This window comes from Pectinophora gossypiella, chromosome 3 (assembly GCF_024362695.1).
Source record: "Pectinophora gossypiella chromosome 3, ilPecGoss1.1, whole genome shotgun sequence".
Lineage (NCBI taxonomy): Eukaryota > Metazoa > Arthropoda > Insecta > Lepidoptera > Gelechiidae > Pectinophora > Pectinophora gossypiella.
Genome location: NC_065406.1, coordinates 4,070,367 through 4,085,129, shown reverse-complemented (window position 1 = coordinate 4,085,129; position 14,763 = coordinate 4,070,367). Strand labels below are relative to the sequence as shown.

At 38.4% G+C, this 14,763-nt stretch overlaps 1 protein-coding gene across 6 annotated transcripts in view; it reads left to right on the top strand.

Moving 5' to 3' along the window:
- Positions 1-14,763, top strand: part of LOC126379988 (rab GTPase-activating protein 1-like) — a 47,184-nt gene that overhangs the window by 455 nt on the left and 31,966 nt on the right. For 3 of the 6 annotated variants that reach the window (XM_050029047.1, XM_050029038.1, XM_050029057.1), the window contains exon 3: positions 795-1,013. In XM_050029047.1, the coding sequence (XP_049885004.1) occupies positions 795-1,013 (219 nt within the window). Of the gene's footprint in view, positions 1-794; positions 1,014-3,173; positions 3,300-12,295; positions 12,861-13,871; positions 14,004-14,763 lie in introns of those variants that run through there. The other 3 variants (XM_050029084.1, XM_050029075.1, XM_050029065.1) reach the window with 3 other exon arrangements.

The following is a 14,763-nucleotide window of genomic DNA, read 5'->3' as shown; positions in this document are numbered from 1 at the left end:
CTTTCTTCATTGAGTAATCTAAATAATTAATACGAAGTGGTGTTTTGTGGTTAATGATCGCATTAAGTTAGTCAGAAGACATTCGCGAGTGTTATTATATTGGAGTATTCAATGAACAAAGTGTATCTGCCTATTTTCGCTTCGTGTCGGGAAGCCGCTTCATAACTCAAAAGTTTATGCGGACTTTTGAGTTAATTCGTTTGGGGTTCGGAGTAGGAGTCTACTCCGAGGGTGGGGGCTTAGGTTTCATCATCATCATTCATCACCTTTCATCATTTCATTAATCATCAAGAAAAAAAAATACGTAAGACATGGCTGTATGGGCATAGTTCCCTTTGCCTTACCCTTCGGGGAAAAACAAAACAAAAAAAAAAAAAATTCTTCATTCGTTATATTTGCATTGACTTACGGTATGCTGTTTGCACTTGAGCAACTTGTAGGTGTAGTAAATAGCTACCTCTACAGCATCTCTATAGTAGTCTATCATACAATTAATTTACATGACACACAATTAATTAGCTGCATTAACAAACAGTACTCAGTTTCACTCACAATAGACAATTCAGTTCAAATAAATATGCAATGTATTAGCTGTGGATGTGATGTATAAATGTATAATATATAAAAAAAATACCACATGAGTGTTATGAAATCCTTATAGTGTAGATAATATATTTTTGAATAGTAATTTGATAAATTAAATATATATTTATATTATAGACATTAGAAGTAAACATTTTTACATATATAATAAACATACTTTCTTGTAGCTTACAATTTCATCTTATCTGTAGGCAATATCGGAGAACTTGCAAGGTTCACTTCGTATAAGCTGCAGTCAGCTTATCAATCAGGAGTTGACAATTCGTCCAGAAGCAAATATTGAGTCCAACGTACCCGAGGGCCTTGACCTATACAAGGTCATCTTTGAAGTGGAGAGTGACTCTGAGACTAAGATGGAAGATGCAGTTGATGGAGCCACTGCTGTTCAGGACAACACTCTGAAAGAACAGGTTAGTGTGGCATTTTTTATAACTTCACAATATCATTTTAATCCTATTTAGTTCTTTAGTAAATTATGGGTAGACTGAAGAATGGTATTTAGAAAACTATAAAAAAAACGAAACAAGTGGAGTGGGGGAAGCAAGAGAAATGTGTCAGGATCAAAGCAAATTGAATTCCGTAGTCTCTGCTCTCCCTTGTGCTACTGTATGTATGTGTATGTATAGAAAATGCCCAGGACATACCTAAATAGTAATTATAAGCATCTTTATTTTCCACCCTGCCATACTGTGTATTTTCTTCATTACGTTACTGGCAGAATTGTGATCACACAAAAGCCATTGGTCAATAATTGAATTGAATTAAAAATGGCCTAAATGTTGAGGTTGAAAATGAGAAATTGTGTAAAGGGACTTTAAAAAAAGGGCATGCCAGAAAATTACAATAAATTATATACAATAGATTTATTATTATATTTGCTATATATGTACTTATATTTTAAAAAATATGGACCAAATTATTACTTTCTAAAATTCTTTTACTTCAATACCAGTATTGGTCATTAGTAAATGGGCAGACCGTCTATTATTTAATAGAGACAAACAGACATATCATTAAGATAACACAAATGAAGTTAGTGGAATTTGAAATATAAATTAACTTATTATTAGTTAATGTTTGTTAATGATTGAACTAATAGATTTTGGAAATAGTTTACGGCACCACTGATACTGCTAAAGTTTGTCCTACATAAAAATAATTAGAACAAAAAGTTATAGAAAATGTCCTGCATACAAGATACTAAAACAAGTAACTATTATTGCATCAGTATGTTTTACGTCTTGTACTTTTCTATGTGTTTTCGAGTTTTTAAGTGTTACTACTTATTTTTGGAACTTTAAAAGTTCAAAATAAACAAGATTAAAGTTTTCTTTTTAAATTTATTATTCAATAGTAGAAAGTTGCTATTTTTACAGCAACTGTTTAATTTATCACATCCATCTAAGAACATTATTAAATCAGTATCAAAACTAGCTGCAGGTTTTATTATGGTTATTTGTAGTTCTGCCCGTTGCTTTCAACATCAGTGCGTGCGGCACAGGTTTGCGAGACTCAGCTAATGCTTCCTACGTGGATAAATATCGTACGGCCATTGGTCGAAGCCTTCGATGTAATTCGAGGGGTGCGCGGCGTGCAAGCCGTGCCGCCCGCGCTGGGGCTTATGTATATGTATTACTAGCTACCCGCCCCGGTTTCGCTCGGGTGCAATGCTGAGGAAAAAATAAAATTATTTACGACATCACATTAAAAACCTTTTTAGGTTTCCTCCCTCCTGAATTCCTATCTATTTAAAAAAACCGCATCAAAATCCGTTGCGTAGTTTTAAAGATTTAAGCGAACATAGGGATATAGGGACAGAAAAAGCGACTTTTTTATACTAATACCTAGTATAAAAAAAAGTCGCTTATGTAGTGATGTTCTTAGTTATCATAAATACATTTCACATAACGCCTTTTATGACCTAGTGATTGTAGAAATGCAATTAAAGTTTGCTAACAAGCTATGCTATGCTTTATTGTGTAGGTACAGGTATCGACATTTATACCATTCGTGAGTTCAATAATAAAATGACTGTTTATCTGATCTCAAGTAGATAAGATAGATAGATAAATGATTTATTTACTTACACTTACACAAAAGAACTACATTTTAGACCTATTTCTAAATCCTAAAATAAATAAATGATTACTTATGAGACAAATTATCTTTGTTTGTATGTATGTTCATTCATTCATTCATTCAATAAATGAAAAAAAAAAAAAATGTCGTCCAAACCGTAACCCGCGACGGTGACTCCTAAATATCTATCCTGGGTCGTTGTTGTGGTGGGCTCCAATGTGGCTGGCGAAACCGAACTTCGACTTGAAGATCCGGTCACACGGCACACAATAAAGCTGGCCTAACGAATTCTGTGTAGTTATAAGAGGGATTCGATCGAGTCTTCCGTATTTGGCGCTTTGCGTCGAGATCTATCTATCTTTGTCGTATGTATGCTATGATAGTTGGAATGTACTTAAAGTTTTTATAGCGTCGATTTTATTGTTTTTTATATAGGTAGAATAGAATTTTACGTAGTTGACCGTACTTTATGTAAAATGTACCGTGTCTAAATGTGCGACTACACATTTTTATATACTACAGTATTGTTGATTGTTCGAGTTGGTCGGTCGTTGAATTCATTTGAGCGTAAACTTGTGCCCCGTTTCAATTCTAGCCGCAAATTGGTTTAATGCTAGGTGAGGATTACTTACATACGTTTAGTTTTGTACTTCCCTTTAGCTGTTACATGACTTGTAAAGTTGATAATTGAATCATGAAATTGCTTGAAGGTCGATGAATTCGCAACCATATTGCGTCATGATAGATATCTTTAATAAATGAATCTTTTCTAAATAGTTTGTACCTGCGATTGCTGCACGTTTATTGCATAGAAATATTTTTTTTAATGTATAAATGTAATTTCATGTCACTAAGTAATTCGTGCTATGGATGAGGCGCATTGAGCCACTGGCCCAAACTATTATTAAGTAAATAAGTAGTTGTTATAGCTCGTGTAAGGACTACGTACTTACATCAGTAAGTAGTAACCGGAACCAACGGATAAACGTGCCTTCCGAAGCATGTATTATCTCTTTGACAATCCATGGGAGCCATGTCATGGGCTTTGGCGGCTCAATAATAACCCTGCCTGACACCAGGGTTGATAGAGGTTGGCAATCAACCTCATAGAAGATAGTAGTTATATGAGCCACTATAGAGGTCTTTGGCGGTTCCAGGATTGTTAAGGTAGGCCATTGGCTTTAGAACTCCCACGAGAGATATCTAGTAGTATCATCAACGTTCGAAGCAGCTGAATATATTCTACCCCACTCCACTATAACCCGCTGCAGGTTGATGGAGTGAAACGACAATTTTATGCATTTTTGTTATTAAAGGCGCGTATTGTCGAACATTCGTTCGCGAATATTCGATCGGCCAGTCAGTATCGTAAAGTTTGTAGGTACTCTAATATATTCATTATTTTTGCAATTTTACTTTTTTATAACGTAAATGCGTGACGTTATATTCTAAACGCCTTTCTGAATATTAAAAGCAATATTTGTGAGCAGCGTCGTTTGCTAAATCTTTTTGAATAGGTGTTTGTTTAGTTTGTTTCTTATAAACCACTGGAATACTTTGGTAGAGTGTGTTATAATTTTTAATACCTACAGTGATTCTGTTATTACGACGTTAAGACGAAACCACTTCTTCTTATTATCATGTGAGTGGTGATGTGGAATACCAAGCTCATCAACCCTGGTGTCAGGGTTATTATTGAGCCGCCAAAGGCCCGTAACTTGGCTCATGTAACGCCTACATACTTACGTAAGTAAGAAGTAACGGGGACCAACAGCTTAACGGGCCTTCCGAAGCACGGATCATCTTACTTTCGGACAGTCAGGTGATCAGCCTGTAATGTCCTAACCACACTAGGAATCACAAAGTAGTTTTTGTGATATGTTCCCACCGGGATTCGAACCCGGGGCCTCCGGATCGTGAGCCCAACGCTCAACCACTAGACCACAGAGGCCGTTACAAAACCACTGATTGTGCTTAATAATTTTAACCACGACCAGCGGGCTTAGCACCGTAAGCGCGCGACTCTTTCTCACCTCGACATACGTCACCCGTCACTCTCTCACAGTACCGCACAGAAAGAGGCCGATGATCTCTGTCGCGGCGAGAAAGAGTCGCGTGCTTACGGTGCTAGGCCCGCAGTTGTATCTAACTTACTATTTTCAATATACCAACGTAGGCTTAGAATAAAGAACAATACCGCGTTTGGAACGGTAAGTCTCCACCCCGCACTATATCGAACTAGATTTAACTCCCCCTTCTGGTCCCGACGACCCGATTACCCTAGCCATAGAGGCAGCCAATCAGCTCGCGACACCAAACACTTCAGGACCCCGATACCGACCCCGCCGGCGTGGTCGACGATTTCCCTCATTCAGCGCTTATCGCTATCGACCCACTAGGGTCGATTAATTCTTTCAAATATTTTTCCTCTCAGACGACGCCCTGAGCCGAGGTTCGCGCCCAACTGGGCACCCTCAGGCCTGTTGTCTTAAACGTTGTACCGGGTGAGAGCCTTCAGCGCTCCCCATTTGTCCGGCCAAGTAGTTAATGCCATCTGCGGCAAATCTACAATAAGTCACGAAAAAAAAAAAAAAAAAATCCCCCTTCTGGGTCTTACTTTCTGTCTCACTCGCACTTACCCGGTAGGGCGGCTGTTTTAACGTAACATGTATTGACACCCGTATATTATCATAATAATTCGTACAAGTTCAAGGAAAAGTGTAACGTATGGACAAATAACTTTCGATAACAACAGCTGTGCAATCACTCAGTTCATATTAACATAATTCTGTATACACGCCAGAGTAAAAAACGATAACATGAAACTTGTCCTAAATAGTATGTTACAGCTTATTCTTCTTTCATATGGGTTGTGAGATCAATGACCAACCTCGTCAACCCTGGTGGTCAACATGGCTCATGTAACGACTACTTTAGCCGGGACTAACTGCTTAACTTTACTTTCGAACAATCGGATCAGCCTGCAATTCCCTAACCAAACTAGGGATAACAAAGTGGTTTTTTTTTATGCGGAACCTCCGTATTGTGTGCATTTATGTTATGTAATTCGTTCTTTATGTTCCCTACTGGTCAGCCGGAAAAAAAATCTTTGTTGAAGATAAATGTTACCTGGGCCGTCTGTTTTTGTATGTCCCTTTTGTCTTCCCTAGTGCCTAAGTATTCTCAGCAGTCATGGATAGTCTGCTGCTGCACACGGAGTCAGGACTTGTGTTGGTTTGTTGGCTTCACGCTTCACGGACTTTCCAAGCGACGTTCTCCAAACACACGATAGATGGCGTTGTTCACTTTTAACGTAATCATTATTTATTTTCTTACAGAAGCATATATAAAACTAATTGTTGATTGATATTTGGATCACATTATGTATAGAATAATGTTGCTACCTATATTGCTTCTCTTTATTTTGATCAGAATAATGAGTGGAAGTTGTAATTGTACCTTGGTGTTATTACACCAAAAGGGTCATCATTTATACCCAAAAACAAAGACAAAAGATGCATATGTCGGTTATCTATGAAATTAGAAGTTTAAACAAAGAAAAAACTTAACAACGCCATCTATCGTGTTTTTGGGGAACGCCTATTGGAAAGACCCTCATTGTGGCATTCTTCTTCTTATCGTGTGGGTTGTGAGGTGAAATACCAGCCTCATCAACCCTGGTGTCAGGGTTATTATTGAGCCGCCAAAGGCCCCTGACATGGCCCATGTAACGATTACTCACTTACATCAGTAAATAGTAACCGGGACCAACGGCTTAACGTGCCTTCCGAAGCACGGATCTTACTTTCGGACAATCAGGTGATCAGCCTGTAATGTCCTAACCAAACTAGGGATCACAAAGTGATTTTTGTGATATGTCCCCACCGGGATTCGAACCCTCCGGATCGTGAGTCCAACTCTCAACCACTGGACCACGGAGGCCGTGGCATTGATATGACTTCTAAGAAACAGAAGTTGAATACAGTACCTTTACTTTTGCCACAAATACAATCTCGTCCCTACTACGCTTTCATTACTTTGTAGATTCTCGTTTTATACCCGAAGCTCAATTAACCACACGTCATTAACTTTAACCTATATTTGTTGGTAATAAAGTTGTTTGCCTGTATCCATTAAATTATGTAATGGCTCTATTGAACCCGCCGGTCTAATGTCGAGCAAGACTGTTAGCGGCGGTTGCGTTATCACAGCTTCAATTTGAAGTGTTATAAGCCAACTACAACAACCAGTAAATAAGGCGCGAAATTCTGAAGGTTATATTTAAAAGTCGAATTATGGGTATAGTTTGGCTTTATGGCAGAGTAGCTACGATTAGACAAAAAAATAGGGACCGCGGGTGTTGGTTCGCCTACCTACTAATAACGGAACCATAGTCCCTTCGATCCTTCGTGGCACCAAAAAGCGATAATGGTATGGCGCATTGGCCGTGCATAATGGACAGACAGTACTCCACAGCCGCGCTCCTAGGCAGTCGAGTAAGCGAGATGCAAAACCCAAAACAATAAGCCACAGTCCCTTTGCCAACCGTTTATCATTGGTATAGCATCTGTCAAATAAGGCTGTTCGATAATCTGTATTTTTTAGAACGGGCGGGACGCAGAACAACATAACATCACAAAAAAAAACAGTACTCTCTCGGAAAATTTAAGACGAATAAGCTACTTCACAACCTAAAATAGTTGAGATACTTTTTACGTAACGTCAAAATGGAAGTTACCTTCAAGTTTGTATGGAAATATTGGCGTGAGACGTCATCAATAAAGGCTATAACATCGTAAGAACATGGACCAATCAAACCCGAAGTTTATCACTGAAAACCGCATCAAAATCGGACTAGTAGTTTTGGAGATAGATGGCAACATAGGTTTGCACAAACATTAAACTTCCTCTCACACTAAACTAAACTAAACTTAAACTCAAACTTAAATTTAAACTTTCTCTTTCTTTATCTTTATCTCACTCTAAGCGCACGTACGGTCTCCATACCGTCGGGGGTAATTAATCACAAAAGAAAAATAAGATATTGATTTTGGACCATCATAAACTGGCTTTTATTTCTAGATAAGGATTTTATAATCTATCTTTGACCCAGTAAAATACCTGTTCTGATTGGTAAAAACATTATTATTAATCGATAGTAGCTGATTGTCGCCCCGGTTGTTGATTGTTGTTGTGCCTTTGGCTTTGGTACTTGACTCAGTTTACTCAAAAGCCCAAAGGCAAAGATTTTTTATTCTCTTCTCTCGTGTGGGTTGAGAGGTGGATTACCAACCTCATCAACCCTGGTGTCTGGGTTACTATTGAGCCGCCAAATGCCTCTGACGTGACTCAAGTAACGACTACTTACATCAGTAAGTAGTAACCGGGACCAACGGCTTAACGTGCCTCCCGAAGCACGGATCATCTTACTTCCGGACAGTCAGGTGATCAGCCTGTAATGTCCCAACCAAACTAAGGATCACAAAGTAATTTTTGTGATATTTCCCCACCGGGATTCGAACCCGGGACCTACGGATCGTGAGCCTAACGCTCAACCACTGGACTACAGAGGCCGTTAAAGACTTTTTTATGTGTTACTTTACAACATTGTTATAATAAAGCTGCTGTCACCTCTTATGTTGCTGTGCCCTTGCACTTTTTTTTTGACGTGACTTATTGTAGATTTGCCGCAGATGGCATTAACTACTTGGCCGGACATAGCCCTTGCACTCGTATCTACTACCATGTAACACCTTATTGTGACTTTGCAATAAACAAATGAATATGAAGGTTTGCGCTAGTCTAGAGGACCTTAAGGAAACTTCAGGAATGTTGGTCTAAATGTGCTACCGAATTAGAGCAACAGAACTAGAGTAGGTCATCCATGGCGCATTACAGTATTATGTCAAAAATGCGTCGCCATTTTTAACATCTTATTGTGACATCGCAATCATACCATCCCATTCCCATATTTGTGTGGGTTTACTAGAGTCACCGTGGTCCTGTTTAATAATGGCACGTTAGAAACGACACAATCCCTTTGTCGGTTTCTACGACATGTCCAGTAAGATAACAAGTGCGCAAGAATAGACTAGAATGCGTACCTAGTTATATGGTTTGATGTAGCTACAATTTTAATAAAGGCACTGTGGTCTTGTGGTACACCGGCTTGCTTCTCAATCGGAGATCGCGGGTTCGAACCACGGTACCGGACTTAGGCTGCGTTTCCATTGACACGGAGCTGGTCGGAGAGGAGCGGAGATGTGCAGGAATCGACCAATGACCGTGAGGGAGAGAGTGACAGAGCGTCTTCGTTTTTTGCTCTCTCGAACGCTGTGATTGGTCTAATCCGCACATCTCCGCTCTTCTCCGCCCATCTCCGCGTCAGTGGAACCCCGGCCTTAGGCGGCGTTTCTATTGACGCGGAGCTGTGCGGAGATGAGCAGGAATCGACCAATCACCGTGAGGGAGAGAGTGACAGAGCGTCTTCGTTTTTCGCTCTCTCGAACGCTGTGATTGGTCTAATCCGCACATCTCCGCTCTTCTCCGCCCATCTCCGCGTCAGTGGAAACCCGGCCTTACACCAATGAGATAATTCGTAAGTGCAGTTTTCACTAACACAGTAGGCTCGACCATTATAGACGTCGATAATGCTCGTTACCTATCACGTTGGTCTAACAGAAAGCTCGGTGAGGTGTGGGTACTCAGTACTTAGTTCATCCTGCTATGGACGTACCTCTGACTATCACAATTGCGATATAGTCGTGAGCTTATATTATGTTTAATGATGTAACAGGACGTAGTGTATATTTTATCTTTCATTCGAATATCTTCATTGTGTATTGATGTTTAATTTGACATAAAAAAATAATGGACCAATATTATGTATACCGTTCATCGCAACCTCAGGGCTTCGTATGAATAAAAGTGTAGGTAATTTGTCTCGATTACTTGTGGTTCTGCCTACCCCTTTATGGATCACTTGCGTGACTTTAAGTATGTATGTAAGTATATCTGATTAATAAAACCTTGACCTCATTATAATAGTGTGTCAAATAAATCGAGCAAGTTTAGTCGTGTGTAGTAGTGATTCAGTAGCCGAATTTATGTGCTAATACGATAAATACATTAGGGTAATATTACACTACTGATTGTCAGTACAACAGCACTGGTCACTATACAAGGTGTTAGTGACATCGTAACGAATACTCAGGGGTATAATTCAGCCCATGTATGATTTTGAGTTAATATCAACTGGAATTTTCCGTCGCAAGATTCGTCATATATTTTTTAATTCTATACTTTTGCGATGGAAATTTCCACTTGATATAAGCTCAGAATAATGAGCTGAATCATCCCCTCGGTATTTGTTGCGATGTCACTAACACCCTGTATACTAATTTCTTTATCCGCTGTCAGATAGTCTCATGATTCCAGTACCATAATACCGGCGTTGAGCGTTGAGCTCACTATTCGAAGGTCATGGGTTAGGTTCCCGGTGGAGACATGTCTAACAAAAAGTTCGTGAGACTAAAATTACTTGAGTCCTTGAAAGTTCTTGAAAATCCTGCATTAGACTAATACTATATTAAGGTTTTCGTCTTATTTTTTCCAAGGCTATACTAGGTCATATGTCCACAGACTTTAGAGTGAACATATACACCTAAACTCAAGTGATACATGTAATATACATCAAGATGAGTCAAGATATGGCATACATTATCTGCTTAAGGTCGACGGCGAACCGCTTGTCTTTAATTTAATAGATTTATTGAGCTCGCGCCGGGCCCACGTTGATTCAGCGACCACAAAGAACTCAATCTGCATACTCCATGCAAATATACGACGATTTGTGCATACAAACGAACGTGGAATGGAAAACAAATCAAAAGAGTTCTTTTAGAAGTGATTTTTCTGATATAATATTAATCATATTTCACGAGTGCATACTTTAGGAGTTATATAGATTATTTTCAAGAGCTGTGCTATAATAAATCTTATTAAGTCTCATCAAGTTTCGTACTTTCGGCACGCCCCGGACAGTTTATACAAACAACCTCGTTTTACACAGACACAACACATTGGCATTATCGTATACGCGCATCTGTGTGTGTGACTTGTGTAGTTAAATATCAAACTCCGGTAAGTCACACCCCTACTCAAAACTAAACTATGAATGCCGCCAAATTTGAAATTAAAATCTTCATAAGTTAGTTTTTACCAAAACACGGTACGTGCATTAAAACTATATGAAAATAACGGTTAAAATTGTTGATTTATATCATATCCCGGCAAGTCCACTGACAACTGTTTATCAATATCAGGCATGTCCGTATTAGCCAATCAGAGTTAAGCGTCGCGCAAAGATGGCTGCCATTCCGTCGAGTTACCGGGAGTGCAACGCTGCGTGTCCTCTTTTATATTCGTTGGTTTTTGGTAAAAAATGAGTGAAAATACTCCAAATTTATGTGTACTGGATCCTGATAAAGCCAAAAAAAAGCTAACATCAAAATCTCAGCTTAAACTAGCTGAGGAAAAAGAGAAAAGGTAAGTGAAACACCAACACAGTAGTTATGTTCCCATCTTAAACTGTGAAGTACAGGGTCGTACTTGGACAAACTTTGTGTTTCATACATAGGTAATTTAATTTAAAAATTATAATAAAATATCGTTTATTTTAGCGTAATCGAGGACAGGATTCTACAGTAAAAACGTGAGTTTTAGGGTTTAAAGGAGTTAATAATGAGTGTATAATAGTAATATGTGCACAAGCTAAAAATATTAATCAGGAATGTGCTTCATTTGTTGCAAAAACATTTTGGGCCTCAATGGGATCAAATATCTGAACTACAATTTTATAAAAATATTTTGCAAAGTAATGTTGTACCAATGATTGGAGAGAGAGAAGAGGAAATTATAAACAATTCGGAAGAATATGAGATGCAAGAAGTTTTAGATTTTGTATAAGTGTTTTTGATTTTATTTCTTAAAAATAAATATTTTGGTCACAATAACTGTCATTTTTTATTATAAACTCATTTATTCATAAAATATAATTAGCATGCCCTGAGTACGTCCAGTTTACATTGGTGTTTATCAAACCCAGGTAAGTTTAGTAACTATTTATCAAAAACCGTTAAGTCCACGACAATTTTTTTCAAACACCGGTACGTTTCGCTAATACATATCAATATCCGGTATGTCCAAACTTTTACCCGATTTTCCACCTTTTTTATTATAAATATGTTAGTTTTTAAAATGAAATAGCAAATGTATCACCAAACTGAATAATATATTATCTAGAAAACACTAAAAATGTTTAATCTTTTAGCTAAAAACATATTCGTCCATTTCCCACATTTCACTTAGAGTGGACTTAACGGACTTTGATATTTAACTACACACTTCTGACACCATATAATTCTAATCTAAACTATGTTCGAGGGGGGGGGTGAGTCCAGCTCAGACGCTGGTGGGGAGCGGAGAAATGCCGGTCTATACGTTGTATGATTCCTTATTCTATGCTTTCGGTCAACAAGTTATTGAATATAATGATTAAGGACATCTCTTGTGAGCAGAACAAACTGCTAAGAATGACGTGATATATCAAATATCTATCTCATAAAGTCTATCCTTCGCAAAACCTGTCGGCAAAACATGTTATCCAAATAAATTCCAAAACACCCACATGTGAAGCTCTTCGGAATTCGTCTTTAATGTAAACTGCACCTTACAATCGAGCGATAATTGTCACTGTTTTGGTTCCAAGCCATTGTGCGTTCATTGGGCTTGTTACTGCCACTTGGGCCGCACCGCTTGCGCTTGGCATCGCGACGCCGCGAATTATTATGTTAGGTATAAAAGGCTTGAACCGGCTTCAGACTGATTTGAGATTCTGTTATTGAGCACATAGAGGCTATGATAGTTCCCTCAGAACACACATTTATTTGTTGTCGTTTGTGTCTTCAGAACTCCTTCTGGTGAATCCAGGAATGGCCATTACTGTGTACTAAAACAATGGAATGTGAAGTGACAATTTGAAATGTGGGTTGTTAACAAAAATTGTGTTAAAACTCGTGAGTGCGTAACCTTCTGATAATGAATGACATTAGATAGTGTGTGGTTGTTGGTGTTGCTTTAATTAAATTCTGGAGATGACTTCATTCGTCATTAACAAGGTAACTGGGATCATTGAAATGTTATTCATAAGTAACATAACATAAGCTCACGACTATATCCCAATTGGGGAAGTCAGAGGTACAGTCATGAGCAATATAATGTACCCACTTTAAGACTCTGTCGCACTAACATATTTGACATTTAGTGAGACTTACAGTTCAATTTGTCAAAAAAGTTAATGTGGCATGGTACCAAAGTGTATACATATTAATGCTCCAACGCAAGATGAACTAAGTACCCACACCTCATCGAGATTTCTGTTAGACTAACGTAGTAGGCTGTAACGCTGTCTATAATGATCGTGCCAACTGTGTTAGTGAGATAAATTAATAACTCATTGGTGCAAGTCCAGAACCGGCGCTCCTCAATTGAGAAGCATGACGGTTTACCACAACATATATTCATATGTCTATGTTAAAATTGTAACTACATTAAACCATATAACTAGGCACGCATTGCAGTCTATTCTTGCGCACTTGTTATCTTCCTGGACATGTAGAAATCGACAAAGGGATTGTGTCGTTTCTAACGTGATGGAACATTACCACACGGTTCGTCATATCCATCCATCTGATTGCTTGTGACTCAGCTAAGCCTATTAGAGATTGCGGGAGTCAGTTTATGTATGTGCTCATTACCAAAATGTCTAAAGTCGATATTGTGTTTTTTTTTTAAGTCGGGGAAACGTAAGGACAAACTTCGTTTATCTTATAAAGAAAACAAGTTTAAAATACTTTATACTTCAGCTAAACCAATACAGGATCAAATATTGCTTAACAAATCAAATATTGACCGCATAAGGATTGCTGATATTGCGCTAAATGGTACTCTAAGTTATCAAAACAAACTCGAAAGTTCCTAGAATGTGTAAAGCGCGTAAACTTGGCAATATTTTTAATGCAGTTTATTATTTGCATGCTATCATAACAAATACACGGGACATTTTATAATTGTATACGGAGGGACAGATAACTCAAAGCATATGATTCACTCAGCCTTTCAATAACATTTCCAGTATCCGACCGGCAGCCGGCAAACGTGTCGGGGAAAACTAAATTATTTAAATTAATTTAAATTTAAAATAAGTGTAAGAAACAGTGTCAAAAATGACTTTCGGGAAAACTTCGTATATTGTTCTTCAGGTAAATAAAACACGTGGAAAACTGTTAATTACTTACGTCAAATGTTACGGTTGTGCTATAATTTGTGTGCGTTGATAATTTCTCATTTTTACGAAAGAAATAATCAATTCGCCCCACCATTGTTTCTTATATTCTAAATAACTTGTACATTCTTGGCAGTGGAATACCTTAATAATTAACTAGAAGTCTTTTTATATATGAAATTACGTAAAATTATTGTTGTATAATACTGTGTGCACTCCGAACCTGACCTAACCTGTATTGGGCTGGTTTTCCCTTCGCGGGTTGGAAGGTCAGACAGGCAGTCGCTTCTGTATAAAACCGGACCTGTCAAATCTTCAGGTTAGGTAAGCGGACCCCGTGAAAAACGGGATAATGCTAGGGATATGATGATGATGACTGTGTTCACTCCTAAGAAGCTTTCTGTTGACATTTTGATAACCACGCAACCTTAACTTTGTCGCCCTTTTGAGAAGTCAATAATGTACCGTCCCAAAATAATAACAACAAACAAACATAACGGCATCACGCCTGCATTCTTAAAGGAGTAGGCAGAGTAATAGTACACTCACTTCTCGCCAGCTATGTTTGAGTCCCATGTAATAGGGGGCGAGCCTATAATTGCCATTACATAAACTGCCTATATACGTCCCACTGCTGGGCACAGGCCTCCCCTCAATCAACCGGAGGGGGTATGGAGCATACTCCACCACGCTGCTCCACTGCGGGTTGGTGGAGGTGTTTTTACGGCTAATAGCCG